This window comes from Oryzias latipes, chromosome 21, assembly GCF_002234675.1.
Source record: "Oryzias latipes chromosome 21, ASM223467v1".
In the NCBI taxonomy this organism is placed as follows: domain Eukaryota; kingdom Metazoa; phylum Chordata; class Actinopteri; order Beloniformes; family Adrianichthyidae; genus Oryzias; species Oryzias latipes.
The window spans coordinates 11,356,392-11,381,781 of record NC_019879.2 but is presented as its reverse complement, the minus strand read 5'-3'; the positions used below and the strand labels follow the sequence as shown (position 1 = coordinate 11,381,781).

Sequence of the window (25,390 nt, the reverse complement as noted above, 5' to 3'; positions counted from 1 at the left end):
GTCTTTTTAGCCCAAATTAAAAAAAACTGTCATTTTCTAAAATGGTAAATGGCGTATACTTAAGTATATAGCGCTTTTCTACCTTCTTCAAAGGCCGAAAGCGCTTTACAGTCACAGACCCATTCATCCATTCACCCATTCACACACTGTTGGCGGCTCTGCTGCTGAACACTGGCATCAACCTTCCACCAGAGGCATGGTGGGGTTCAGTGTTGGGGTGTACGGCTACTATATTATGGCTTCCCTTTTCTAATAGTGTTGCTCCTCTCTTCCTCCTTCCCTATATTCCTATCAGAGGTCGACCGCCCTTTCACTGCCCCACAGCCACCCCAAAAACTAAGACATTGTTTTTGACATCCGAGTTTTGGGTGGGACCTTGGCACGGAGCAACCCCGCAATCCCACTTCCCATCATCTATCTGTTTACATGCTTTCCCGCTAGCTAACAGACCCTCACAACCCCAAATTAACATTACCGATATATCAAAAATGGCGAACAATATTGGAGCTATCCGGCCGTACAGTTTTGATCCAGATTCCAGGACGAGGAAAACAAAGACGTACCTGGATCTATTTGTCTACAAGTGGATTCATCAGAATGGAGCAGAGCAGGGAGCTTGCTGCCTTTCAATTGTAGCTCCTACGTCAGAATTTCTTTCAGACAGCACTTTTTCGCCTGCTCCCGATTCACGACGGTTTGAATAAAGAAATACATGTACTCAGAAGTCCAATTTTGAGCTTAATTTTCTCAATATATGTCCTCTAATCATCAGAAAATGCCACAAGAATGTGTTAAAAACACCAAAAGCACAATTTTCATTAGAGTGGGTTTTTAATCGTTTGACACTTGTGGATCTTTCAGTTTGCTGAACATTACCAACAAGGATGGTCTGTTAGTTCGTTTAGGCTGAAGTCCTTTTTTTTTTGTATTTCTGTCCTAAAACAGCCACTTCATGTTGCAGTTTGACTTTGAGACACTGGTGATAAAGAAGCAAAACTACTGCCAAACTACACACTTCTTTATTTCTATGAATCCCTTTTCTAATATTTGTTGCTCCTCACTTCCTCTAGCACCCACGTGCCTCTACTGAACTGGAAACAGAACAAAATTCAAATTCAAAACAAACATAGTATTTAAAGCACATGATTAATCAGTAAAGCATCTCTGTGAGTGCTTTATCAAACCATTTTAGCTTCAAAGATCTTTTATCATAACTATATACAAATAAACCACTGAGATTGATGTGAGCCAACCTTTGCTCAAGGCAGCCTTTCAATCCATGCTTCAAGTCTTTGTTTCAACTTTTCCATCTGTAAAAAAGAAAAGTTCGGAGAAAACTTTAATTTAAAAACTAGCTGGTCTCTAATCCTTAGCCTCAGTACAACACACAAGAGTAAAAGTGTTGAATCATCGATTTTGTTTTGTAGAAATACCTGAAAGCATTAAGATGATGATTTGTACCTCATTTTTAGAACCAAATAACAGTTTTTTTAATGGATCGTTCAGTGTTTTGGGTTCAGTCTGTGTTTAGTCATTCCTGATCTTCTCTGTAGTTTGTTGTGAATCTTCCCGGTCCAGGCTGACATACTTTTCATTTTTGGGGCAGAGGGTGAGGTCGGGGCGAGAGAGCAGCTCCAGAGGTCGCAGAGGAAGCAGAGAAGGCAGCGCTGGTAATACACTGAACGTCTGATCTCATGTAGTTTCAGCCACTAAACTCCACATGAACTAAAGATGTGTTTCAATGTGGTATTTAATATGTAACCATGTTCATTTTTGTTGTTTTCAAGAGAAAGCTTAGAGATCAGTTTTGCTGAAAGGTTTTGGGTCGTGTGTGACTGAAAATATAAACTGTAGAAATCCGGTTGCATTTGTGTTCTAGAGTCAATTGAAATGATTTGTTCTCTCCTGTTTTTGTTGCTCACACGCTGCCTCAGGCATCTCCACTCCCGTCCTTACCTCTCCTATGAAGTCCAGCATTACGGGTACATTCATTTTCCTCACCTCAGCTGTTGGTGCGTCTGCGTCAGGGCTCCTCGAACAGGCCGATAAATCCTCAGAACACTGTGGCTGAACTCCCACACACTCAGCTCTCCTTCACAACAGACCCACAACAAACACACAGACACTGGCTGAGATGCTGGAAAACTGTCCCATCAACACATTCTGGGGGAATCTCACACCGCCATTAGAGTACACAAAGCTCTTTCTGCTGTGCAGCTGTTTCTAATAGCATGTTGAATTGCACTGTGATCTATGTATTATCTGTTTATGTGTTTCTTCTCTGCCAACATTCCTATTATTACTATTAAAGTCCCACTCCGATCAGCTTTTGATCTATTGTAAAAGCGTTCCCACTGGTCTTTGAATTATGATTATGCCGTTTTAGACAAAATAAAAAAATCTATGTTGTTTTTAGGACATAGTTTCTGCAGAGCGGCAACACTTTTTTTGAAATTTGTCTATGAGTTGTGGGCGGGACTGTTGGCGCAGAGCAACCCCGCCCCCCTTCCCCTCCCTGTTGCTGAAAGCTCAGAGCAGGGAGCTTGTGGCTCGCCTATAGTATTTTCATGTCACTATTAAGCTCTTTTTCAAACGGCATTTTTTCATCTGCTCCTGATCCACAATTTGAATAAAGAAATTCTCAGAATTGCTATTTTGAGCTGAATTTTCTTTAGACATGTCCTCCATCATCAGAAGATGGCACAAGAACATTTTAAAAACACAAAAAACATGATGTTCATCAGAGTGGGTCTTTAACTTTTTATTTCATAGTTTAGCTTTATTAGTGTGATGTGATCTTTTAAAATATATCTAAAAGATCAATTTAGTTGTTTTAGATTCTTCAGACATTCTTGCTTGTTAAATTATGTTATTGTAAAGTTTGAGTTGAAGTGTTTCTGTTTTGTTTCTGGCTCAACAGAAGACGTTAAAGCAGGTGAGAAGGATTTCTGCTCAGCTCTGGGGCTTTCTTTTGACTCATAGGGCTTTCTTTTGACTCATACATCTTATTTTTGCTCTCACTCTTGCTTCTTTTCTGCTGTCCAGTGTCTCAGCCAGAATCCAAACTGTTCAGTCCACTGTTGGACTCTGGGAGAGGTATGTAAGACTGAGGCCCAAATGTGAGGAGGGGGAAACCAGCAGCTTGGGTCAAATATGCCTAAATGTGGAGAAACTGGTTTCAGCGCTGTACACTGTTAAAACAGGCCGCTAGGAAATCAGTGAAAAAACCTTACCCCGTTGGCTGATTTCCTTTGAACAAGCGAAAGAAAAGAAAACTCTACCAATGTGGTTGAAAATATAGTCTTTACAAAAGTTCCTATTCAAAGAAAAAAAAGATTATTACGCTAATGAAAAACTTTCTTGATGCGATTATTTTTCTTGCAGGACAGTAAATAAGACAATTTATCTTTTTACTTTCTTAAGAGTCTGTTTTTGCAGAGCAGTCTCACGCCTCAGAAAGTTTAATTCTATGCATTTATGTTACAAATAGAATAAAACTCAAAGAGCACCTCTTCAAAGCTGTAAAAATGCTTCTTCTGTTTAAAAACAACTCATTTGTTCATTTGTAATCCTCTCAGAAGTCACTGACTGTAGACAGACTCAACAAGTGTATTCTGTCAGAACGTGTGAAAGTGCTCTAAAACTCTGACAAGGAATTGAGATGTTTGCTCTGACTGAGGAGGAGGAGGGGACGATGAAGCACAGCCCTCTGTTATTTGGGAAAAGTTCACCTGAGAATTTTCCATCTGTTCTGTGAAGTCTGTGTGTGTTTGTGGACATTTGTGAGGAAGTTTACAGCCACTGCAGTCAACTGCAAAGGCTTCTTTTTTCTTTTGTGTCTAAAAACTTTTCTTACTTTTACTTGATACACACGTTCAAGTAGTTACCTTGTCAATCAATCTCCTGTGTGTCGTGTCTCCTCTACAGAAACGCACAGCTCTTCAGATCTACATAAATCTTTGATAGCGATCAGATCTTTGTTTTCCTTCTATAATACTGAACTTAATTTCTATGAAGGTTTGAACTTTGAGAATCCAAGGAAGAGAGAAAAGTGTTAAAATATTCATGTCTGTCACAGAAAAGTGTAGAAAGTGTGTAGTGATGAGTTTTACAGCCATGAACATCTGTAATCCCACTCTGGGAATTTCATCGATCACGGGTTATTTTTAGAACATAACTCCCACGATAAACAAGAGAACACTGTACTGGTGAAAAGGTGATGCAGATATATGTCCAGCTGCAGCAGAAGACATAAGAATTTGACTTTTTTCAGTATCACTGGATGAGAAACAGACGTGCAGGACACAGTGCTGCTGCTCAGTTTGATTTGTGAAATTCAACCCAAACTGTGAGATGTGGGAGGAGCTGCAGCCCTCTAAAGTCTCAAGGGGGCTATGATGGGAGAAGACAGACTATTTATTTGTTAGGCTATATTTTTGAAATGTATTAGTATAATTTTCTTGACTTTCTTTCTTTCTTTGAAGATCACAGAGAGAGTTATTTGGTTTGCAACCCCTGTGTAACTCATTCAGAGCTTCAAAGTGCTTCATAATAAAAGAAAGACAAAAGAAGTTTAAAATCAGACACATCAGAGAAGTAAAAAGTTACGTGGCCCTCACAAGAAAAGGTTTGGGGACCTCTCAGGTTTGGAGGATTCCTGGCTACCACAGCTGCACCATGCAGATGACCGTACAGCCATCGCTTTGATTCTCAACTTCATGTTTCAATTTACAGTTGAGAAAAATCCTTTAACCCTGTTAAACCTACAACATCAAATAAATAATAGAAAATTCTTTTTTTTTTTAATTAAGAAGTTTTTTTAAAAACTTTGATTTAATCTACGTAAAAAATTGAATTATTTATGTAATATAGATCATATCATTATTGATGCATTGGTGATTAAGTTTTTGCTCCGAACGATGTTAGTTGAAGATGCAAAAATATTGAGTGTTCAGTGAAAAAGCACTGTCATAAATTTGATCTACACTTTTTTAACATAGTCTAACTGTGTCATAAAGAATTCATTATCAACAAATTAAGTTTTGAAAGTTAGCTAATCCTTTCTCACCATAAGTGAGATGTCATGGTAGCCGCCATTTTGAAATGGTAATGCCCTTTTACTGCCTCTAGTGGAATGATGAAGAACTACAGGGCAGATAACATGGACTAAGTTCTATATACGTAATGGGTTTTTTTAAGGAAAGTTTGAATAATACTAATCAGATAGGGGTGTGAGAAATGTATGTATTAATTATACAGGGTTCATATATATGTGTGTATATATATACATATAATTTTTTTTCATGAAAAATTCATTTAAAGGAAAATCAACTTGTGGATTTCATGCATCTATTTTCCATTTGTAAGTGAAGATCCACTAAATTTTTATTCTATGACCCAACCTTAATCATTCTCAGAAACATTACTCACATTGTGCAGAGTGTGAGCGCCACCATGCAGATGATTAACAGGCTGACATCTGACTGTCTTTAAAACCTGTACAGCGTTCAATTTGAACGCCTGGTAACCATCAGAGCTGTGTTTTTTTTACAACCTGTTTCATGCAGACAGCAGCAACAGCTCCAGAGGAGAGCGGCGCAGCGGCAAAAACATTTCACTTCCTGCTTCCAATGAGCCTTATGAGAGCAGCAGCCCAAAGGAACTTGGTAATGTTTTTGTGTGTCCTGTCTGTATGTGAATGTGTTTGTCCAGGCAGTCTGCTTGGTTTCTGTTTTATCCTCAAGCTTTAAAAGTTTGTACATTCTGTATCTGTGACATTCCTGAAAAACTGGTGTTTTGAAGTTCCGAGCGTCTGTTAGGTAATATTAAAATATAACAGTCCTCACAACAAGAACTCATTAGGCAGTCATGAAACAGGTAAACAATTCTAACCCACAGGCATTAGTCCCGTGTCAATTCAAATTATTTAGACCTCTCTTTTTGTAACGATTCGAAAAATATAGAAAATAGAGGAAAAAATCAAATAGTTTCATTACCTCTTAAACCTTGTTCTATCAAGATGACCATTGATGTGTTCTCCCTACTATGACAAAGGTGGATAAAGGTGGAAAGATTTCATGTAATCCATGGAAACCATTGAAAATCACAAATCATTGAAGAAAAAAGTTCAGCGCACTGTCTAGTGGGTCTAGATGACCCAACTCCCAATGTCAAAGTGCCTATGATAGCACAGAGGTTAAGGCTTTTGAATGAACTGTCCTGAGAAACCGTGTAAACAATCATGATACCAGTCAGATCCAGACAAACTAAAGGCTGATGGTTATTCCAGTTAAAGTTCATCCACAGCTACCGGTAGATGTTGTTAGCACATATTAACCTAATCCTAATCCTCTTTCCGGGTCAGTTCAGCCAAAAAAAAAGGCACCGGCCGGCACAGATAAAAAAAAACTATGAAGTCATAATTAGTCGCAGGCCACAGGGGCCTGCGACTAATTATGACGTCACATTTTTTGATTGGCTGTACGTTGGTCCGATAACGTGTAAGATAGTGATTGCTCTGGATAAATTAAGGTACGACCATAGAAGAAGATATCGCCAGTTCCGTTGTAAACAAAGTTCCGACATATAGCGAGATGATCTTCTAAACGGGACTTTATAGATGGATGGATGGATAGATAGATAGATAGATAGATAGATAGATAGATAGATGAGGTTAATACATACTAACAACATTTAGCCGTGGATGAACTTAAACTGGAATAACCATCATCCTTTATTTTGTCTGGACCTGACTGGTAACACAAATTCACATGATTGTTTGCACAGTTTCTCAGGACTGTTCATTCAAAAGCCGCCTCCGCCCGTCCCAAAGCCGCTCATCTTTTTGGAGATACAAATCTCCCGGGAGACCGTTGTCCTGAGTTACAACACCGTAGTAAAGCACCCTAACCTGCCTGCAAACACGAAGCTACCAGTCTGGCTGTTCTGCTCAGAGACACGCACATGCAATATGTGCGTGCGCATGATTGCGCAACAGTACGAGCACAATCGATTAATCCGTGTGCATGGTTTATCAGATTTTTTTTTTAACCACTGGCACCTGGAGGGTTCCATACTTTTCAAACAGCATATATTCGTCTGTTCCTGTTTTACAATAATATGAATAAAGAAATACTCATAAATGCAACTTTCATCTTAATTTTCTTTTTATATGTCCTCTATCATCAGAAAAGGCCACAAAGCACCATTTTAAAAACACCATTTTCAATAAAGTAGGTCTTTAAACTAATGTTATGGGATGTTTTTTTGAACAAACATCTACATGCCATTGTTCTGGTTTGAGAATGGTTCAATGTCCTGAAAAACATCCTCAGAAATGATTAATTTCTTCTCTATCATCAGTTTTCAAACGGTTGGCACTTCCACGAATTAACATGGAAGCCGTCACTACCAAATCGGAGTCCCTGATTGGTCACAGTTCAAACTAGTTTAACCTTAAACGCCCGTTCAATGGGTGCGCCCTTCGAACATAGAGCCCAAAAACGGTCGTAGTAACTCTCATAGCGACGCATGAGTGCGAGAGTTTTGAACGGGGAAGCCCAAATAGTGCAGATACACACGTTTACATAGACTCTTGAATGGAAGTGGTCTCTTGAACATGTGTTGCCGAGGGTGAAAAGATGTAGCTTTAGAGAGTAGCTCCTTATGTCCAAACAAAAAAATAAAAACGTTACCATTAAAGCTGTTTTTTGTTTCTACATGCGTGTAGATGCATACTATGTGGACCCGCTGGGGCCTCTTATGGAGAGACCAAAAACAGGAGCAAAGAGAGTCGTGGAAGAAGACTTCGCTGATGAAGATATTGGAGACGACCTTCTGCCAGAGTAGATGGATCTGCTCTGTTCTGTAATGAACTTTTCCAGATTGTTTAAGGCTCTTCAGGCCAGTTTATATGTTCAGAAATTCACACATTCAAGTGTTTTTAGACCAGATGTGTGCGAAGCAGCATTCTTATACTTAAGTTGTGGATTAATTCAAAATAAAATAAAGGTTTTTCTCTATTTATATGGGTTGAATAATGTGACAGACTGGCGACCTGTCCAGGGTGCCCCCTGCCTTTGCCCACAAGTGGCCGGGATAGGCTCCGGTGGGATAGGCTCCGGCAGCCCCGTGACCCCGAAAGGGAATAAACAGAAGAAGAAGATGAATGTTATCATTGTTCTAGTTTTTTATAACTGTATCAACTCGACTGGTAAATCACTTGTAGAGGGGGAGCAAGTGCTGACCTACCAACTGACTGACTGAGTAGGAAAGTCATCTGTACTCCATACACCGCAAGACCCCAGAATATCTTTAAGAATGTATTATTAGTAGTTTCTGAGATTCACACAGTCTCTTACTCGCAAGAAAATCGCTGAGTACACACACAATAAGTGTACAACATGACCGTCAGTTCCCTCACTCTTTGTACAGGATTTCACATTTCCCAGGAGTCTTAGTGGATCTAAGGTAGCCCAGGTCACTAAATTTGTATTATCTTTTATAAATGATTATTTACATGTATAACTGTTCAAATAAAACATTGTTATTTTCCCCTAAGCATGATCAGTGTGATCCTTTGGGCTTCTTTTCTTTAAATCAAATATTCAACATAGATTTGAAAAACTTGTTAAATGAAATTTTGGAACTGGATTATGATTATTGGTTTTCGATTATTTGGGTTTTGGTTTAAAAGTTTCTGTTGTTTTTTTTTTTTTTTTTTTTTTTTTTGGGGGGGGGGGGGGGTATTTTTGTTTGTTTGATACTGTGGTCCTGTAAAAAATCGTCGTTTCCTCAGAACTCCAGAGGTTTTCCAGGGCGGGTTCCAGTAATCTGGCGTCCAGCAGCGGAGGCGCGCGACCAACTGTCTGGACTTCCCACTCGCGTCAGGAGCTGCTCTCAGTCACGCAGGGGAAAACTTTCCTCTTTTTGTCTCCGTGGCTCTAAGCCTCAGAACGGGACTTGATCTGTCAGTGCTTTGGTTTGATTTAGATTTCTGGCGCCACGCAGTTGCATCCAAACGTCTCCCAAAGGATTTTACGCACAGATTTCCGGAGAGGGGAAATGAAATGGAATGGGTTTTTCTGTCATAGTTCCTGGGTTAATCCTATACCAGTATTTGAAAGGTTTCCTTCTGTAAGGCATCTGCTGTTTGTGGCGTCATGGCGGGTCTTTGATGAGAGCATGATTGTAAAAACCCTCTGCTGGAGCGCACGTGTCTCACTTTCACCTCCGGGGCTGCGGGCTGCTTGCATTGAAAGCTGCGTCTGAAATTTCACATCTGTGCTCTTCATGATCATCTAAAAAAATTGAGGGGTTAAAAACAAACAACCCGCAGTTTCACCTCGTGAACGCGCCTCGAGCGAGGCGACATAGTTTTCAAGAGATGACAGCTGGTTCTTCTCGAATCTGCGTCCTGCTGCTGCTGCTGCTGCTGCACCTGGCGGCGTTGCTGGATGCGAGCAGGGTCCGAAAGAAGGCCAGCAGGACCCGGTCCTGTCTGGACCTGCCGGAGGAGATTCTGGAGCAGATGTTCGGACGGCTCTCCGTGGGAGTGATGAGCGCTTTCCACCACGCCCTGCAGCTGAAACCGCAGGACAAACTCAACCTGAGCTGCCCGTCCACGGCGGGGACTCTGACCGCCAGTAGGACGCGCCTCCCGGTCAACCTGCTGAGCGTCTCCCCCTGGGCCTACAGGTGAGAGCCGAGCAGAAGCTGGGAGATCTGACAATAACGTGCAGTCTGTGGAGCAATTTCACGATTCCCACTGAGCTCAAGATATTATATAACTAGTACACCTATTGTAGGTTTCTATCTCAGACAACTCTATTATGTTACTTTAGAAGTCTATCAATAGTGTTATGTATATTAGGGTCGTAACAATTCATTTTAACGATTTTTGATAGTTGATGTTGCCGTTTCGATTCATTTTCAATTTTGGTTCATTTTGTTTAATCAATTCACTCACCTAAAATAGATCCAGGACATCTTTAGCCAAAACTTCATCCAGTCTGACTCAGAGATAAATACCTGGTACTGAACAGTTCAGCAGAAGTTTTCCAGATTCCTTGGATTTCTTGCAAGATAATCAAGTGTAATTAAAATATGTGTACAAACAACAATGAATAGTAAATCGATTCACATTTTAATTTCCTAAAGTTCCGCCCACTGTTGTTTTTCCACATCCAAATAATCCAAATGGAACATTATTAGATAATTCTAGCACACCGTATGGTCATGTGTCTTTGCAGTCCAGACATTGGACTGGAGTGATGGATGGATCAGTTTTTGCTGACTTCACATGCGTGTTGTCAATCATTCTGTATTTCACTATTTCAATTAGATTGATTTATCTCATTTTGAAATGATTTTTTAATGTTATGGGGTGATTAGATTCTGCCTCAGACAGACTGATCTGGTTCAATACTAGGAATAGAAAACGATTTGATTAATTGTTACACCCCTACTGCATATAGAGGTCTTGTAGGCCCACTGTTTAATTGATTTCAATTGTTTATTTTTCCATAAATTGGAGTTCCAGCTCATAAAACACACAAAAAAAAGATTTCAGAAAATTTGTATACTGTGGATAAAATCCCCATTTAAAAAAAATATAAAGGCAGACATTATGATCACATCAAATCAATCATAATAAATGATATATCCATCTTCAATAGTACAGGCAGAGAGCAGGTCCTGCTGGAAAATATGCTTCTCCATCCAGATCCTCAGCAGGAGGAATCTTGAAGTCTTCTAAAACATTCTGCTAGTCCAGGGGTCGGCAACCTTTTTTACTCAAAGGGCCATTTGGGACCGCCCCTAATGAGAAGAAAGCACCCGGAGCCACAACCCGTTTTGTTATCATTATGTATATTATGCATGTATAAATTATTCAAAGGTGCTCATTACATCGATCATGATCGACCGGTAGATCTTCAATGACATGAGTGTAGATTGCGGGCCAGAAAAGATTTTTAAAAAAAGTACTTCTTAGAAATCCACCTGCCAATCAAAATCCTCACTGAGAAGTACGGGACTTGATTGATATGTACATTGGGCAATCGGACATCCTCTGAAACGTACATCACTGCAAATGCACATTATGTTCTTTAAAGGATGATGCCGTGGCCGCGTGTGGTAGGAGCTACCAGCTGAAGTTATGGTCTGATCGCTGCATGGAGCGATGTGTTTGTGAATGCATGGTAGACACGAAGAATGTGGAGAGATCAGGTTTATTATTTTGAAGAGTTCTACTTGGTAATCATGTTTCCATGTTTGAGTTCATAAAATCATCCCAGGGAAAGTCTCTGCTTCAACTCCTGCAGTGAAAGCTGCGTCTCAATCTGACGCCCATGTTTGCATCTTTCTGACAGAGTTTGAAGCCAAAGCCCCTTCTCCGCCTCTTTACCTGCTTTTCCTCTCTACCTATTCACCTGTTCACATCCTCTGCAGCTGAGAGTTGTTTCCCCTGCGCTCCTCAGTGTGTCCTACACAGAGAGCGCAAAGTACGGTCATCATAGGTTGACACGATAGTCGGGGCGGGTTGTGAAAATGATTTGAAGAAGGCGGCCCACTGAAGAAAAATTCAATAGTGTACACATTTTATTATTAGTCTGAACTATCTAACTATTATTTAGAAAAATCTATTATTTTGCTAAATAAGTCCAGTACGAAAAAAAAAAAAACATCAAGAAAAGCTGTGTTGGGCGGTTTTTGGCTGGGTCTGGCGGTTTTCAGATGACTTTTGGGTTGGAAAACTTTGACTCTATTTGGCAACACTGGCGCAAACTCTTTGTCATCAGAGAGTTGCTCTCTGCCCCACGGCACATCAAGTTCCCGGCAGAAGATCACTCCGGACAACCGGAGTGTTTATTGAAGCCGCCCCGCGTGAGTCCTCCTGCTATCAGCTCTGCAGGTCTCGCCCGATAAATACGAGCTCATTAAGAAGCTGATTTTTACATGGCATTTTTACGTGGCACGCGCTTCGGTTCGCTTCGCTTCGCTTCGCTTCGTATGGAGCCAGCAGAGCCTTTGAAATGCCATGAAAAATGAACAAATAAAATAAAATTTATTTATTATAAAATACTCATTATTTTCCAAAGTCACAGGGAGCCACAACAGAAGGATGAAAGAGCCACATGTGGCTCCGGAGCCATGGGTTGCCGACCCCTGTGCTAGACTGTTACAGTGATTTTGGATTGAAGAAAGTAGAGTTTACCAACACCAGCGCTAGACATTGCAGCCCAAATCATGACTGACTGTGGAAATTTCACTCTGGATCTTCAGCAGGTTGGGTTCTGCTCCTCACCAACCTTCCTCCAAACTCTCGGACCTTGATTCCTAAATGAAAGGCACACTTTACTTTAATCAGAACCAGGACCTTGGACCACCCTCCAACGGTCCAGTCCTTCTTTTCCTTGGTCCAGTTGAGACGTTTCCTCCGTTGGCCCTGGCTTAGAAGTGTCTGGACCCGAGAACCCAACAGTTGTAGCCCATCTCCTGAATGTGTCTGAATGTTGTGGTTTTTGAAGCTGTTCCTCCACCTCCTTACTCTTTCTGGATGTTTGCAGGTTCTGGAATCTTTTGATAATCCGCTGAAGCCCACAGTCGTGTCTTTTGCTGCTGTTTCTTCTCATGCCACATTTCCTCCTTCCATTAGACTTTCCTTTGATCTGCTTGGACACAGTCTGTGAACAGTCAGCCTCTTTAGCTTGGAACTATGGTGGCTTATCCAGACTATGGAGGGGATCAATGATGGTCTTCTGGCTGGTTGTCAAGTCTGAAGTCTTCCCCATATTGATCCAAGCTGTCATCTGGTAAATCTGTGCAGGTGCTTTGAGTTTAGTAGATGATAAGTTGGTGAAACTCAGTTGAAAACATTCATGTCCTGCAGAATTTAGGCAGATTTCACCTCAATTCTATAAAACTTTATAATCCTATTTCTGTGGGTTTTATGTGCTGGAAGCTTGATTTATGTAAACATAAACAATTAAATACTTGAAATAATTACAGGTGAAGAAGATTTCATGTAATCCATGGACACCAGTGAAGATCACAAATCATTGAAGAAAAACAGTTCAGCGCACTGTCTAGTGGGTCTAGATGACCCAACTCCAAATGTTAAATTGCCTAGGATAGCACAAGGGTTACACAGTAGGCCCTGCTTATTCTATTAGTTTTCAATGGAAATATGATAATGAATACACTTTTTTCCCAATATTCTCAATTTTTGGAAATGGTCTGTATAACTATAGTAATTTTCTTATAAACCTAATACCTGGACCTTGTAAACTCATTAAAAGTGTTTTATTATGAGATGGAAAAACGTGTGACACTCTGCTGAATCGGAACAATTACAGCTTTTCCAATGTTGTCTTTATTACACTCGTCCTGCCTCTTTTACATCTTTGTGTACCTGATCTGATCTGTACAGTCTGCATACACAAATCTTCGTGATTGTGAAACTCATGGAAAAGCTCGTGTTCCATCATGATGCCACTCTAGCAATAAACCAGTACATTAATGTCATGCTTGCTGGATCCAGCCAGTGGATCTCAATTTTCTTTGTAGACATGTTTTAGAATCACAGCAGCTCATCCATGAAGAGAGTCATAAAACGTTTAAATGATCCGCCAATTCAAAACTTTAAAGAAAACTGAGCTGTTGGAGCTACCTGAAATTGCTTTCACTGAAGGCCCAACATGAGCGTGGACTGTGGGGCTGTGAAAACCTGCCTGCTGTCTGTTTGACTTAAGATCTGAGCCTCCCCCTGATAAGTTTGGTGGAGGAGGGATAATGGATTCTGCATCTCTGTCTTGGATGAGGTGATGGCTGAGTTCTGTAGCAGTGTGTCTGTGCTTCTGTTGATGGTAACAAGGTGTGTTTAACCAACCAAAGTTGAAGAAAAAAAAGATTCCATGTATTTTTCAGGATTTCCTATGACCCAACCAGATATCCTCGCTCCATCCCTGAGGCCTACTGTCTGTGCAAAGGCTGCTTGATTGGACCATCAGGAGAGGAGAGCAGGCAGTACCGCAGTACTCCAGTTTACTCTCCGTCCGTCATCCTCAGAAGGACCGGCTCCTGCGCTGGCGGGCGCCACTCCTACTCTGAGATCTACGTCTCCGTCGCTGTGGGATGCACCTGCGTTCCACTGCTGGAGAAGGACAGAGAGCCACAGAGCAGAAACCAAACCCTGCAGAGAGGAGCCCCCAAAGCCAGAAGAGTCTCTGCTGCTGGACACAAGGGCTGAAGAAAGGAGGACTCCAAATGCTCTGGCTTTTTTCCCCATAAAGACTCAGTTCTGCAGAGGCTTTATATCTACACTACGGTACTCACAATTATTTAGGAGAGCTTTTCCTATTTGGTCTGAATTTTAATGAAATATGCTAAAGTTTCCTTTGATATCACCAATAATGACTGAGAAAGAACATCATTTTCATTAGTTTGACATTCATCAACGTTAACCCAAAAATGAAGACAATAATAAAGAAATCCCCAAATAACCAAAACTGACTATGTCAAAAGCAGCTAATTCCATCATTTTCCTCAATGACATCTTAACAGCAACGTCTCCTGCTCCTCACTAGCCTCATGATGTTGTTCTGAGGAGTTCCACTATTCTACAAGTGCTACTATCAGTTCTACAGATCATTTGGGGGTGGGGATACAATCATCCAGTCTCTGCTTCAGCTGGTCCCAGACGGGACAGGGGTCTCCAACCACCGGGCCGTGGACCGGTAGCGGTCCGTGGATCAATTGGCAACGGGCTGCAGAAAAAATAATTAATTATGCCTGGTTCTTTTTTTTTTTCCGTTTAAGTTTCGACAATCTTTTATTTTAAAAGATCTTTTATTTTGAAAAATAATCAGATTCTGGGCGGAGGCCCCAGGGAAGACCCAGGACTGTCTCTCGGCTGGCTCGGGAATGTCTGGGGGTCCCCCCAGCTCCTTTGGGGAGATGGAAGTCTGGACATCTTTTTTTAGACAGCTGCCCCCGCGACCTGGATGGATGGATGGATGGATGGATGGATTTTCTCAGCTACAGCTTGAGGTGTAAAGTTTGGTCAGGGAAGGAAAATTGGCTACCTTTGAAAAATCTTTTATTCTGAAAAAAATTGGTTTTGAAAATTGCCTGTACAAAGCCCATTGAGACAAATGTTGATGGGAATTTGGACTATACAAATAAAATTGAATTGCTGGGTCCGGGTCCATTCAACCAGGAATAAAGCTCTGGCCAACATATTTAGAAACTTATGAGCAAACTGACACTTGCTAATAATCCTTATTTACAAACAATAATTAAGCTAAAAGGACTCAGACTGACTGACAGATGTTTCTGCTCTAAACATGAACTCAGTCATTTCTGGAGTTTCAGGAAAACTCCTTCAGTTCTTCCCTCATATTATTCCCACTTTTCATCACATTTCACTCAAAGTCTGGAATAAAGACAAAAGAATCAGGATGTTTTTATTGTCATGTGATCAGAAACAACTTTTCTCTGAAGAACAGAGCAACGAAAACACAAATCTTCAATCAAAAGTTGTCAAATGAAGCAGAAATTAAATTCAAAAATTCTTTCCACAAACACAATCTTCCCCTACAGCTTCTTCTCTTGTCGTTTCTTTGTAGAACAAACCAGAAAAAGTCTGGGATTGTGATGTCACTGATGCTATTTGTGTTACAGGTTCCTTCAGCTCCCATGACAACACAAAAACATTTTAAATTCCAAAGTTCAAAAAACCACAAGAAAACAGATTTTACTCCCAAAAGTTTAACATTCATGTTCGAAAATGTCTCCAATCCACATTCTAAAGATTCTTTTAGTTCTCTCTATTTCTGACTACAAACATTACTCCACAAAATATTAGCAGTTCAAACATTTAGTTTTAAATGATCCAAAGCAGAGAAATCCCTGAAAACAAACATTTCACTTCTTTCAGGAACTATTTCACTTTACACACATCTGCTGTGGATCCAACATAATACAAACTCAGTCCCGCATGGAGCGGCTGAGTGAAAGTGGTCTGGACTCGGTGGAGGAGAGTCCTGCTTTTAGAGACGCTGTAGAAGGACAGAACACCTGCTCTGTAATCCAGGTACACTCCTACTCTGGAGGAACCAGGAGCTGAGATGGAGGTTCCTATGCTTTTGTGGTAAAATGAGAAACTGAATGGAGAACAAACTAATGACCAAGATTTATCATTATAACCAAATACACTATCATTTCCAGATCTGCTGATGTTCTTGTATGCGACTGTTACATAAACAGTTTCCTCTCGTCTCCACCTCCCAGTAGCAATGTCCAGTCAGACTCTCTCTACTCAAAACCTGAGCATGAATAGTGAATCTGTCTGGATGTTCAGACTGAGGTTTTTCCATATATGTCACCTTTCTGTTCTCATCTGACAGTAACAGATGTCTGCATGCTGTATTTGGATCCAGTGTGATTTGACTTAAATATCCGAGGAAGTCAGCTCTGCTCTTTGGTTCTGGTTCTGACAGTAAAACGTCCACACGAGGGACTGTCAGTGAGATGTTTGTCCATTCCTTCAATTTTCAATTCAATTTTATTTGTATAGCCCAAAATCACAACAACAGTTGTCTCGATGGGCTTCGAAGTAAACATGAACTCAAAAGGATCACGAATACAAAGAGTTCAATAGGAAAATACTAAAATGAACTAACAAACTGACGAAGCTATACTGGCATCCCTGCCCTTAGACCCCCCTTCGCAGTAAGGAAAAACTCCCAAAAAAACCGGATTCCGGAAAAAACGAAGAAACCTCAGGGGTGCCCACATGAAGGAGGGATCCTCCCCCAGGACGGACAGGCGATTTAACAGAACTCTTAGAGAAGAATTAACTTATCTAAATCTACAACTACATATATAAAAAGTCCAGCAGACGAGCTTCAGCCATGGTTGTGGGGACAGTCAAAGGCGCGAGTCGAGCCGGAGACAGGAACCACAGCCAGGTGTAGGAGTAGGAGCAGAGACGAGGTACTCGGTCAGGTACAGAGCAGAGACGAGCCAGAGATGAGCCAGAGGCAGGATCCACAGCCAGGTGTAGGAGCAGGAGCAAAGGCGAGGTACTCGGTCAGGTACAGAGCAGAGACGAGCCAGAGATGAGCCAGAGGCAGGATCCACAGCCAGGTGTAGGAGCGGGAGCAAAGGCAAGGTAGACGGTCAGGAACTGGAGCACGGATGAGCCAACTGGAGTCTGGAAGCACTCCCACTCCCCAGGAGGGGAGAGGAAAAGAGGGACAATACATGAATCGCACTGTACCAAACAGAGGCATGGAGAACTAAATGATAAATTATGATCAAGAATAGAGGAGAGGAAGGGTAGAAGTAGAAAAGAAAAGAGGACAGAACCCCAGTGCACCATAGTTACCCCAGCTTCAACTTCTAGCAGCCTTTTAAAAGAAATAGTTATTAAGTTTAACTTAAATAAATTAACATTAAGTTAAATAATCTCTGAATACTAACTAGTCTGACAATAAGCCTGTCCAAAGGCTTATTGTCATTCCTCTCTCAGAATGTCCTGCAGTTTGTCTCTGAGCTCTGACACAGCTGTTGTTACATCCTCAAAGTATGTCAGAGGACGGACATTGATGATGGCTGAGGGGGTGGACTCACTGAGTGGTGGCAGTGAGGGGTAGTTTAGCAGAAAGTGGCTGTGATCCTCTGTGAGCGGGAGCTGCTTCAGCTCAGCGTCTCTCCTCTTCAGCTCAGTGATCTCCTGCTCCAGCTCCTCCTGAAGACCTTTGACTCGCCTCACTTCAGTTTGCTGCTGGGCTCTGATCTGCTGCTTCACATCACAGCTTCTTTTCTGGATGAGAAGGATCATCTTAGTGAAGATCTTCCCACTGTCCTCCACGGTTTGATCAGCAGAGTGATTGATGGCCTCCACCTCCTGTTGAAGCAGCTTCACCTCCTCTCTGTCCTGGATTCTCTGCTGGATTTGTTGTTGACTCTCCTCCATCTCTCTCTGCTTCTCAGTCCTTTCTGCTGCAGCTGAGACTGTGTCGTTGCCTCTATGTTCATCCACAGAGCAGAGATAACAGATACACTTCTGATCAGTGCGACAGAACATCACCTCATCATGACGGGAGCAGATGTTCTCCTGCAGGTTCTTGGAGGGTTCCACCAGCTTCTGTTTCCTAAATGCAGCTGCTTTCAAATAGGCTGAAGGTGTTTCTCACAGTAAGAGGCCGGACAGCTCAAGCAGGACTTGATGGCTTTCAGTTTTCTTCCAGTGCAGACATCACAGACCACATCTTCAGATCCAGCAGAGCAGAGACTAGCAGGAGCAGCTTGGAGTCCGGTCTTCTTCAGCTGCTCCACTAAAACTGCTAACATGGTGCTTTTCACCAGAACAGGCCTCGCTGTGAAGGTCTTCCTGCACCGAGGACAGCTGTGGACGTTCTCTTCATCCCACAATCCTTGAAGACATTTCATGGAGTAGATGTGTCCACAGGGAATAGTAACCGGATCCTTCAGCAGATCCAGACAGATGGAACAGCAGAAGCTTTCTTCATCCAGATCCTTCCTGCTCATTTTGCTGCAGAGTTCCAGTTGAAGAAGCTGCAGTTCTTTCTGCAGTCAAGGTTTCCTCACAGCTTGTGTCCCTTCAAGACTCTTGTCATCAGGAGGAGGGATTTAAGGATCAGAGTCCAGGAGAGTCTGATTTCCCAGAGGACTTACTGCAACTCAGAAAAATTTATTGGTTTTACTGTCAGTCAAAGATCAAGAGAAAAACTCCAAAGTTCTTCATGGTTATCAAATGCTGTGTTTTAGCAACAACAGTCAGAAGTTCTTTAGAATGAATTTAGGACAGACTCTGGAACTATGAGGGGATATTTCTGCCACTAAAATGAGAAAAAATAAAGACAGAAAATCCCATCAGTTTTCAAGAAGGAAGTGTTAAAAATCTAGATTTGTATTTAAACTTGATAGAATTTTTATTGGATCCTGAAACAATGAAGCAGTTAAGTAGTAGAGGAAAAAGGATGACGGTTCAATTTTTGTCAATAACCACATTGACAAGTACATAGACAAGACAGTACATAAAAAGGATGTAAAGAAAAGAAAAAACAAGCAAAGAGGAGAGCCAGCCCCTATATCCAAGCAATATGGGAAAAAAAAGAAATATGTACATAAAAAAAAAAAAAAAAAAAAAAAAGGATAAAATAAAATAAAAACAGCCGGAGAAAAGAAAAAAACAGTTCCAGACGTGTTGGGTACATCAAAGGTTTTCCATCACAATCCATTAATAATGCAAGGGGAGTCTTAAGATGTGCAATAAAGTGAATAAATAAAATACAGCAGACGAAAAGAAAGTACACTTCTACACAAATGCTCTTATCATATAGGTGTGACCGAACGCCCTCTTACATTTGTAACCCAAATGGAGACTGGATTTGATAGGTTAAAAACATAATTAAAAACTTGACACAAATTCCATAAAAGAGAAAGTTAAAATAGACTCGGACAGTTGGACCGCACTCGAACACTGCATGAGGGCGGCTGCCTCCAGGATTGCCTCAGCCCCACTGCACTGGCGGGTAGCCACAACCACCACCAAGGGAGATCTCCGATCCAAAACCCTCACCAGGAGTACCTGCTCAGGGCCCAAATGCACACAAAAACACACCACAACCCAAACAGTGATTAAAAGAAAATACAAAAAAAAAAAAAAGGTGCACCTGAGCAGGTCACCACTAATTTATGGGCTGAAAACAGGGGGATCCCCCTTACACAATACTATATGGCACCCACCAGCCACCATAAGGATAAAAGGAGGAGGCAGCCACCTTCAGCCAGGTCCAGACACCAAGATACTAAAAATGAGCACAGAACAGTTTAAAAATGGATAAAAGCAAGGGTGTCAAGCTTGATTAAAAGAAAATTAAAAACAATGACTAAAAACACTACAAGCAAAACAGCAGTGGCAACTCTGCTGGAAAAAGAAAAATAAGTTAGTTCTCCCTGGGACAAAGACATGTTTTACAAACCCTTATATTACCTCTCATGCCCCAGGGTCAGAACTCATGCCACCACCTGTTAATATAAATATAATTTAAAATCTTGCAAACTCAAATGCTTAAAAACTTTAGTAAAAGGACTCAAATGATTAAAAGCTTTAGTAAAAAAGGTCCACATGTCAAGCTCACCCACCAAGGCCAAACCAGGAAACCAGCACCTAGATGGAACTCCCACTGCTGCTATTTATCAGCCTTGTGAGCCAATCACAGCTCAACAGACAGGTGCTGGCCATGAATGTTCATCTATGGAACACCATGAGGGACAAACTACCACCCACAGCTCTGTCTGTCACATAGGCAGAAATGTTCACATTACTATAGTCAAGGAATGGCCTCCAAGTTTTCTCAAAGATATCAGTTTTGGAGTGTGAGAGACTAGTCAGGCGTTCCAAAGGAATGTATTCCATTAACGCCCTCTGCCATCAAAAAAAATTGAGGGGGTTTTGTCCTTAATCCAGTTGTGAAGGATGTGATTTCACCTCAATTCTATAAAACTTTAGAATCCTATTTCTGTGAGTTTTATGTGCTGGAACCCTGATTTATGTAAACCTAAATAAATAAATACTTGAAATAAATTACAGGTGAAGAGAATTTCATGTAATCCATGAACACCAGTGAAGATCACAAATCATTGAAGAAAAACGGTTCAGCGCACTGTCTTGTGGGGTCTAGATGACCCAACTCCCAATGTTAAAGTGCCTAGGATAGAACAAGGGTTACACAGTAGGCCCTGAATCCATATTTTATTAATTTTTAATGGAAATATGAAAATGACACACTTTACCCTGATATTCTCATTTTTTGGAAATGGTCTGTATAACTATAATCATTTTCTTATAAATCCTGTCTCTTTTACATCTTCGTGTACCTGATCTGATCTGTGCAGTCTGCATTCACAAATATCCGTGATTGTGAAACTCATGGATGAAACTGCATCTCTGTTTTGGATGAGGTGATGGCTGAGTTCTGTAGCAGTGTGTCTGTGCTTCTGTTGATGGTAACAAGGTGTGTTTAACCAACCAAAGTTGAAGAAAAAAAAGATTCCATGTATTTTTCAGGATTTCCTATGACCCAACCAGATATCCTCGCTCCATCCCTGAGGCCTACTGTCTGTGCAAAGGCTGCTTGATTGGACCATCAGGAGAGGAGAGCAGGCAGTACCGCAGTACTCCAGTTTACTCTCCGTCCGTCATCCTCAGAAGGACCGGCTCCTGCGCTGGCGGGCGCCACTCCTACTCTGAGATCTACGTCTCCATCGCTGTGGGATGCACCTGCGTTCCACTGCTGGAGAAGAACAGCATTTTTTTACAGGAATATTGGAAATGTTTATAACACAAATCTTTAGATCAAGTTGAACAAAATGACATGATATATGATATGATTTGATATACAGATAGGGTATCTGATAGGGTAGATAGGGTCAACAAAAACCCTCAGTTGCCAAGGAAATAAAAAAAATTACTTTTACCAATTTTTCTACCAAAGTATAAAATGGAAACCCTACCACTTTGAAAAAATGATTTCATGAATTTGCTATGTGCAACTCTGACCAGGTATGAAGTGACAGCTGCTCGCAACTTTAATTTTAAATGACATTGTCATGTCTCGTCAAGCTTCCTGTGGTCTCGTGTGGGGTTTCCTGTTTTATTTTGAAAGTCTAACCTACCTCTCGTTCCAGACCTTCCCCTTCCTGCCTTGTCTGTTCCCCACACCTGAGTCTGCCTCATCATCCCTGATCATTCCCACCTGTGCTTCCCCTCCTCATGTATTTATGGCCTGTGTTTCCCTTTGTCCTGTGCCTGTTTGTCACGTGCTATCACCTGTCAAAGCTAGCTCTTCTCTTGTGTCCAAGAATTAAAAACCTTCTCAAGCTCTGCATCTGAGTCCAGTCCTGTGTTCTGCCTGTCAGTACAAACAGGCCAGAATGGACTCTGCAGAGAGCAGTAGATTAACATCAATCCTGCAACGCCTGGAAGCCCGCCTTGCCCAACAGGAGGACTTCCAGAAGGCCCTGGCGTCCCATATGGGTCAGGTCTCTACCCAAGTTCAAGACCTCCGTTCAAGTTCAATCTGGAACAACCCTCCTCCAGGACCTTCTACGTCCATCCCATCTCCTCCTACTCCCATGCCTGCCAGGAGCCTGGAAATCAAGCTCACTCCTCCCGATCGTTACTCAGGAGAACCTACCGCGGTCAAGTGAGCCGACATCTCGCCAGCCGTCACTGAATTTTTGCATGCACCACCACCTGTTAATATAAATATAATTTAAAATCTTGCAAACTCAAATGCTTAAAAACTTTAGTAAAAGGACTCAAATGATTAAAAGCTTTAGTAAAAAAGGTCCACATGTCAAGCTCACCCACCAAGGCCAAACCAGGAAACCAGCACCTAGATGGAACTCCCACTGCTGCTATTTATCAGCCTTGTGAGCCAATCACAGCTCAACAGACAGGTGCTGGCCATGAATGTTCATCTATGGAACACCATGAGGGACAAACTACCACCCACAGCTCTGTCTGTCACATAGGCAGAAATGTTCACATTACTATAGTCAAGGAATGGCCTCCAAGTTTTCTCAAAGATATCAGTTTTGGAGTGTGAGAGACTAGTCAGGCATTCCAAAGGAATGTATTCCATTAACGCCCTCTGCCATCAAGAAATTGAGGGGGTTTTGTCCTTAATCCAGTTGTGAAGGATGTGATTTCACCTCAATTCTATAAAACTTTAGAATCCTATTTCTGTGAGTTTTATGTGCTGGAACCCTGATTTATGTAAACCTAAATAAATAGTTTACGGTACACACGCCCAGCGAGCTGGAAAGACGGTATAAAGCGATAATATCACCCATGTCACTGTCTCTTACCCATTATCAAATAACATGTACTGTACTCTGAAATAAATGGTAGTTCCGGTTCCAGGTTACACAGCAGGACGCGTGGCGTGCCTCTCTGCGAATACAACTATCTTCAAATTACTTAAAAGGTTGATTTTCTCCAAAAAAGAGAGCTGACCATGCCCCCGAAGAAAACCCAGGAATACGAAGACCTCAAAAAGACTCTTGACGTTATTCAAGAAAGGCTGAAAAGCTTTATGGACCAAGTGTCCGCTAAGCTAACGCCACTTTGGGAAATGATGGAAGAGTTCCGAAGATTTCGGGCTCAAAACGAGCAGCGAGAAAAAACCGGGTCGACATTCGGGAGAAAAGACTGGACAATGTGGAACAGCAAGTAAGGAGGAATAATGCCATTCTCACTGGAGTACCAATCAAAACTGGAGCGAAGCAGACAGCAGGAGCAAGCACTGCTAATGCTAGCGCTAGCGTAGCTAGTAGTGCTAATACAGAGAGCGGTGGAGAGACTCTGGAACAGCAAATACATTCATTTCTCACATCTAAAGGGATTTCCCTGGATCTCAATACCATCGAGACCTGCCACCTGCTCCCCAGGAGAAAGGAGACGGATAAACCAGCGATCCTCATCAGGCTTGTGAATCAAAAACACAAGCTAGCTTTGATGACCCAAAGGAAACACCTGAAAGGTTCGGCTGCTTATCTGAACGACCATCTGACCAGAAGGAATGCTGAAATCTCAAAACATGCACGGCTTCTCAGGAAGCGTAAGCAGATTGAGAACACTTGGGTTAAAGGCTGCAGGATTTACGTCAAACCACTCGGTCCACCGGACCGGGTCAAGGTTCTGGTTCTGAACACCATGAAGGACTTTGAGAAGTGTCTTATTACGGTCGTCTGAAACAACATGCAGTAATAAATCAAAGAGCCAAATAATTTCAAGAAATATGACGCCTGGATTCCTCACTTTCTCCATACGTCTGACGTCACCTGAATAACAGCAGAGCTCTGACATGCAGACAACTTGACCTCAACTTTCACCGCAGCTGATATCAGCTGAAGAAGGATATGGACCCAAATCTAATGTCTCCAGACATAACATAGAAGAGAACTATAAACTGTTTTGAACCCAGAAGATCAGCTGTCATTCAGCAGAAGAAGAAATACCAACCTTGGACAATCGACATATTATGGACCCTTTTTATTTTTCCTCTACAGCATTACTTTATTATAAAAAAAAAAAATACAAAAAAATATGAAAAAAAGTAAAACAAATGATTAATCACTTATTGAAAATTGTTAAAATGATTGACTTTTAGTGATATTACTTCATTAGCTCCAAAAATTGATAAATTGATTCAAAAATCTTTCCTAATGTAGCACAATTTTGCACATGTTTTTAACTTTTGATACATGATGAAATTTTGCTATGAAAATTTCTGAAACAGTGTTGTGTCTACTTTACTGATATAGTATTATGTTTTAATCATATGAATGACTTTTATAAGTAACATAATCTGCATATATTTCAGATGACTGATCTGCATTTGCCATGTTGATTTCTAAAATAGTTATTTTTTACGTAATAATTAAGTAATCAGAATCTGTCTGATTGATTATATTTCAGACATAACACGTTATTTCTGGTAGTTTATTATGGAATGAACAGACATGCAATCCAAATGAATACATTTGTACATCAAATAACAATATAGGGCTTGCAATAATTGTCACTGATTTCAGAGTACAGTACATGTTATGTGATAATGGGTAACAGACAGTGAAATGGGTGATATTAGCGCTTTATACCGTCTTTCCAGCTCGCTGGGCGTGTGTACCATAAACTATGATGTAAACACGCATGCAAAAAGTCAGTGACGGCTAGCGCGACTGACTTCCACAGATGTCGGCTCACTTGACCGCGGTGGAGAACCTGGACTATGTAAGCCCTTCCTCACTGACTGTTCGATTCATTTTGAACATTCCCCCTATGCCTTTGTTTCTGACAGAGCCAGGATCGCCTTCATGATTTCTCATTTAGCGGGGAGGGCTCGTGCATGGGCTATGGCTGAGTGGGCTCGTAGCCTTCCAGGAGGCGCTTCAGAACACATTTGACCCGGTATCTACCAGCCAGGATAAAGCCCGTGAGCTCACCTTCATACGTCAAGGTGGGGACTCTGTCTGCGATTATGCCATCCGATTACGCACCCTAGCAGCTGAGAGTGGGTGGAACTCGCTGGCGCGGTATGATTTCTTCATGAAGGGGCTGGCTCTGCGCATTCAGGAGCAGCTCATTCCGGTGCAGCTCATTCCGGTGGACTTACCTCAGGATTTTGACTCTCTGATCGCTCTCGCCATCCTCACGGATAATCGAATCCGTGAACTGGTCTCCCGACGTGGAGGCGGATCATCAGGAGGCGGGTCGTCTCGCAGGGCGGATTCCATGGAAAGACGAAACTTCCGCCGCTCCACAGCCGACCTGCATCCCTTCGTCTTG

General features: G+C 41.6%; 3 protein-coding genes and 2 long non-coding RNA genes across 11 annotated transcripts in view; 2 read left to right on the top strand and 3 right to left on the bottom strand.

Moving 5' to 3' along the window:
- ift88 (intraflagellar transport 88) overlaps positions 1 to 8,559 on the top strand; it is a 29,329-nt gene extending 20,770 nt beyond the window's left edge. The window contains exons 22-27 of one of the 5 annotated variants that reach the window (XM_011489444.3): positions 1,607 to 1,670; positions 1,935 to 1,982; positions 2,921 to 2,935; positions 3,046 to 3,096; positions 5,568 to 5,666; positions 7,730 to 8,559. In XM_011489444.3, the coding sequence (XP_011487746.1) occupies positions 1,607 to 1,670; positions 1,935 to 1,982; positions 2,921 to 2,935; positions 3,046 to 3,096; positions 5,568 to 5,666; positions 7,730 to 7,848 (396 nt within the window). In that variant the 3' untranslated portion in view covers positions 7,849 to 8,559. The remainder of the gene's footprint in view (positions 1 to 1,606; positions 1,671 to 1,934; positions 1,983 to 2,920; positions 2,936 to 3,045; positions 3,097 to 5,567; positions 5,667 to 7,729) is intronic. The other 4 variants (XM_020713213.1, XM_011489445.1, XM_011489446.1 and 1 more) reach the window with 4 other exon arrangements.
- Positions 8,560 to 8,802: 243 nt separating this feature from the next.
- il17d (interleukin 17D) lies at positions 8,803 to 14,510 on the top strand. 2 transcript variants are annotated; one of them, XM_011489433.2, is made up of 2 exons: positions 8,803 to 9,696; positions 13,930 to 14,510. In XM_011489433.2, the coding sequence occupies exons 1-2, from the start codon at positions 9,386 to 9,388 to the stop codon at positions 14,249 to 14,251; spliced, it is 633 nt and encodes a 210-aa protein (XP_011487735.1). In that variant the 5' UTR covers positions 8,803 to 9,385; the 3' UTR covers positions 14,252 to 14,510.
- A 1,580-nt stretch (positions 14,511 to 16,090) lies between these two features.
- Positions 16,091 to 18,558, bottom strand: LOC101164935 (tripartite motif-containing protein 16-like). Its single transcript, XM_023951095.1, has 3 exons — positions 18,219 to 18,558; positions 17,528 to 18,171; positions 16,091 to 16,547 (listed from the first exon to the last, which is right to left on the bottom strand). The coding sequence occupies exons 1-3, from the start codon at positions 18,556 to 18,558 to the stop codon at positions 16,221 to 16,223; spliced, it is 1,311 nt and encodes a 436-aa protein (XP_023806863.1). The 3' UTR covers positions 16,091 to 16,220.
- Positions 18,559 to 19,323: 765 nt separating this feature from the next.
- On the bottom strand, positions 19,324 to 20,685 carry LOC105356777. 2 transcript variants are annotated; one of them, XR_002872442.1, is made up of 4 exons: positions 20,179 to 20,685; positions 20,027 to 20,061; positions 19,780 to 19,841; positions 19,324 to 19,621 (listed from the first exon to the last, which is right to left on the bottom strand). It is a non-coding gene; the product is annotated as an uncharacterized LOC105356777 (long non-coding RNA). The 2 variants fall into 2 exon arrangements; XR_002872441.1 differs by having other exon boundaries at positions 20,027 to 20,685.
- Positions 20,686 to 21,070: 385 nt separating this feature from the next.
- Positions 21,071 to 22,863, bottom strand: LOC111946712. Its single transcript, XR_002872443.1, has 3 exons — positions 22,409 to 22,863; positions 22,233 to 22,291; positions 21,071 to 21,329 (listed from the first exon to the last, which is right to left on the bottom strand). It is a non-coding gene; the product is annotated as an uncharacterized LOC111946712 (long non-coding RNA).
- Positions 22,864 to 25,390: the final 2,527 nt, after the last annotated feature.

What these genes read in the sequence shown, in the direction of transcription:
- LOC101164935 (XM_023951095.1), bottom strand. Translation starts at nt 18,558, where the DNA reads ATGAGCAGGAAGGATCTGGATGAAGAAAGCTTCTGCTGTTCCATCTGT. An exon ending in CATCAAGTCCTGCTTGAGCT is followed by an intron (nt 18,172 to 18,218) that starts GTCCGGCCTCTT and finishes ATTTGAAAGCAG; the next exon opens with CTGCATTTAGGAAACAGAAG. An exon ending in TGCAGGACATTCTGAGAGAG is followed by an intron (nt 16,548 to 17,527) that starts GAATGACAATAA and finishes TGAAAATTGAAG; the next exon opens with GAATGGACAAACATCTCACT.
- il17d (XM_011489433.2), top strand. Translation starts at nt 9,386, where the DNA reads ATGACAGCTGGTTCTTCTCGAATCTGCGTCCTGCTGCTGCTGCTGCTG. An exon ending in GTCTCCCCCTGGGCCTACAG is followed by an intron (nt 9,697 to 13,929) that starts GTGAGAGCCGAG and finishes TGTATTTTTCAG; the next exon opens with GATTTCCTATGACCCAACCA.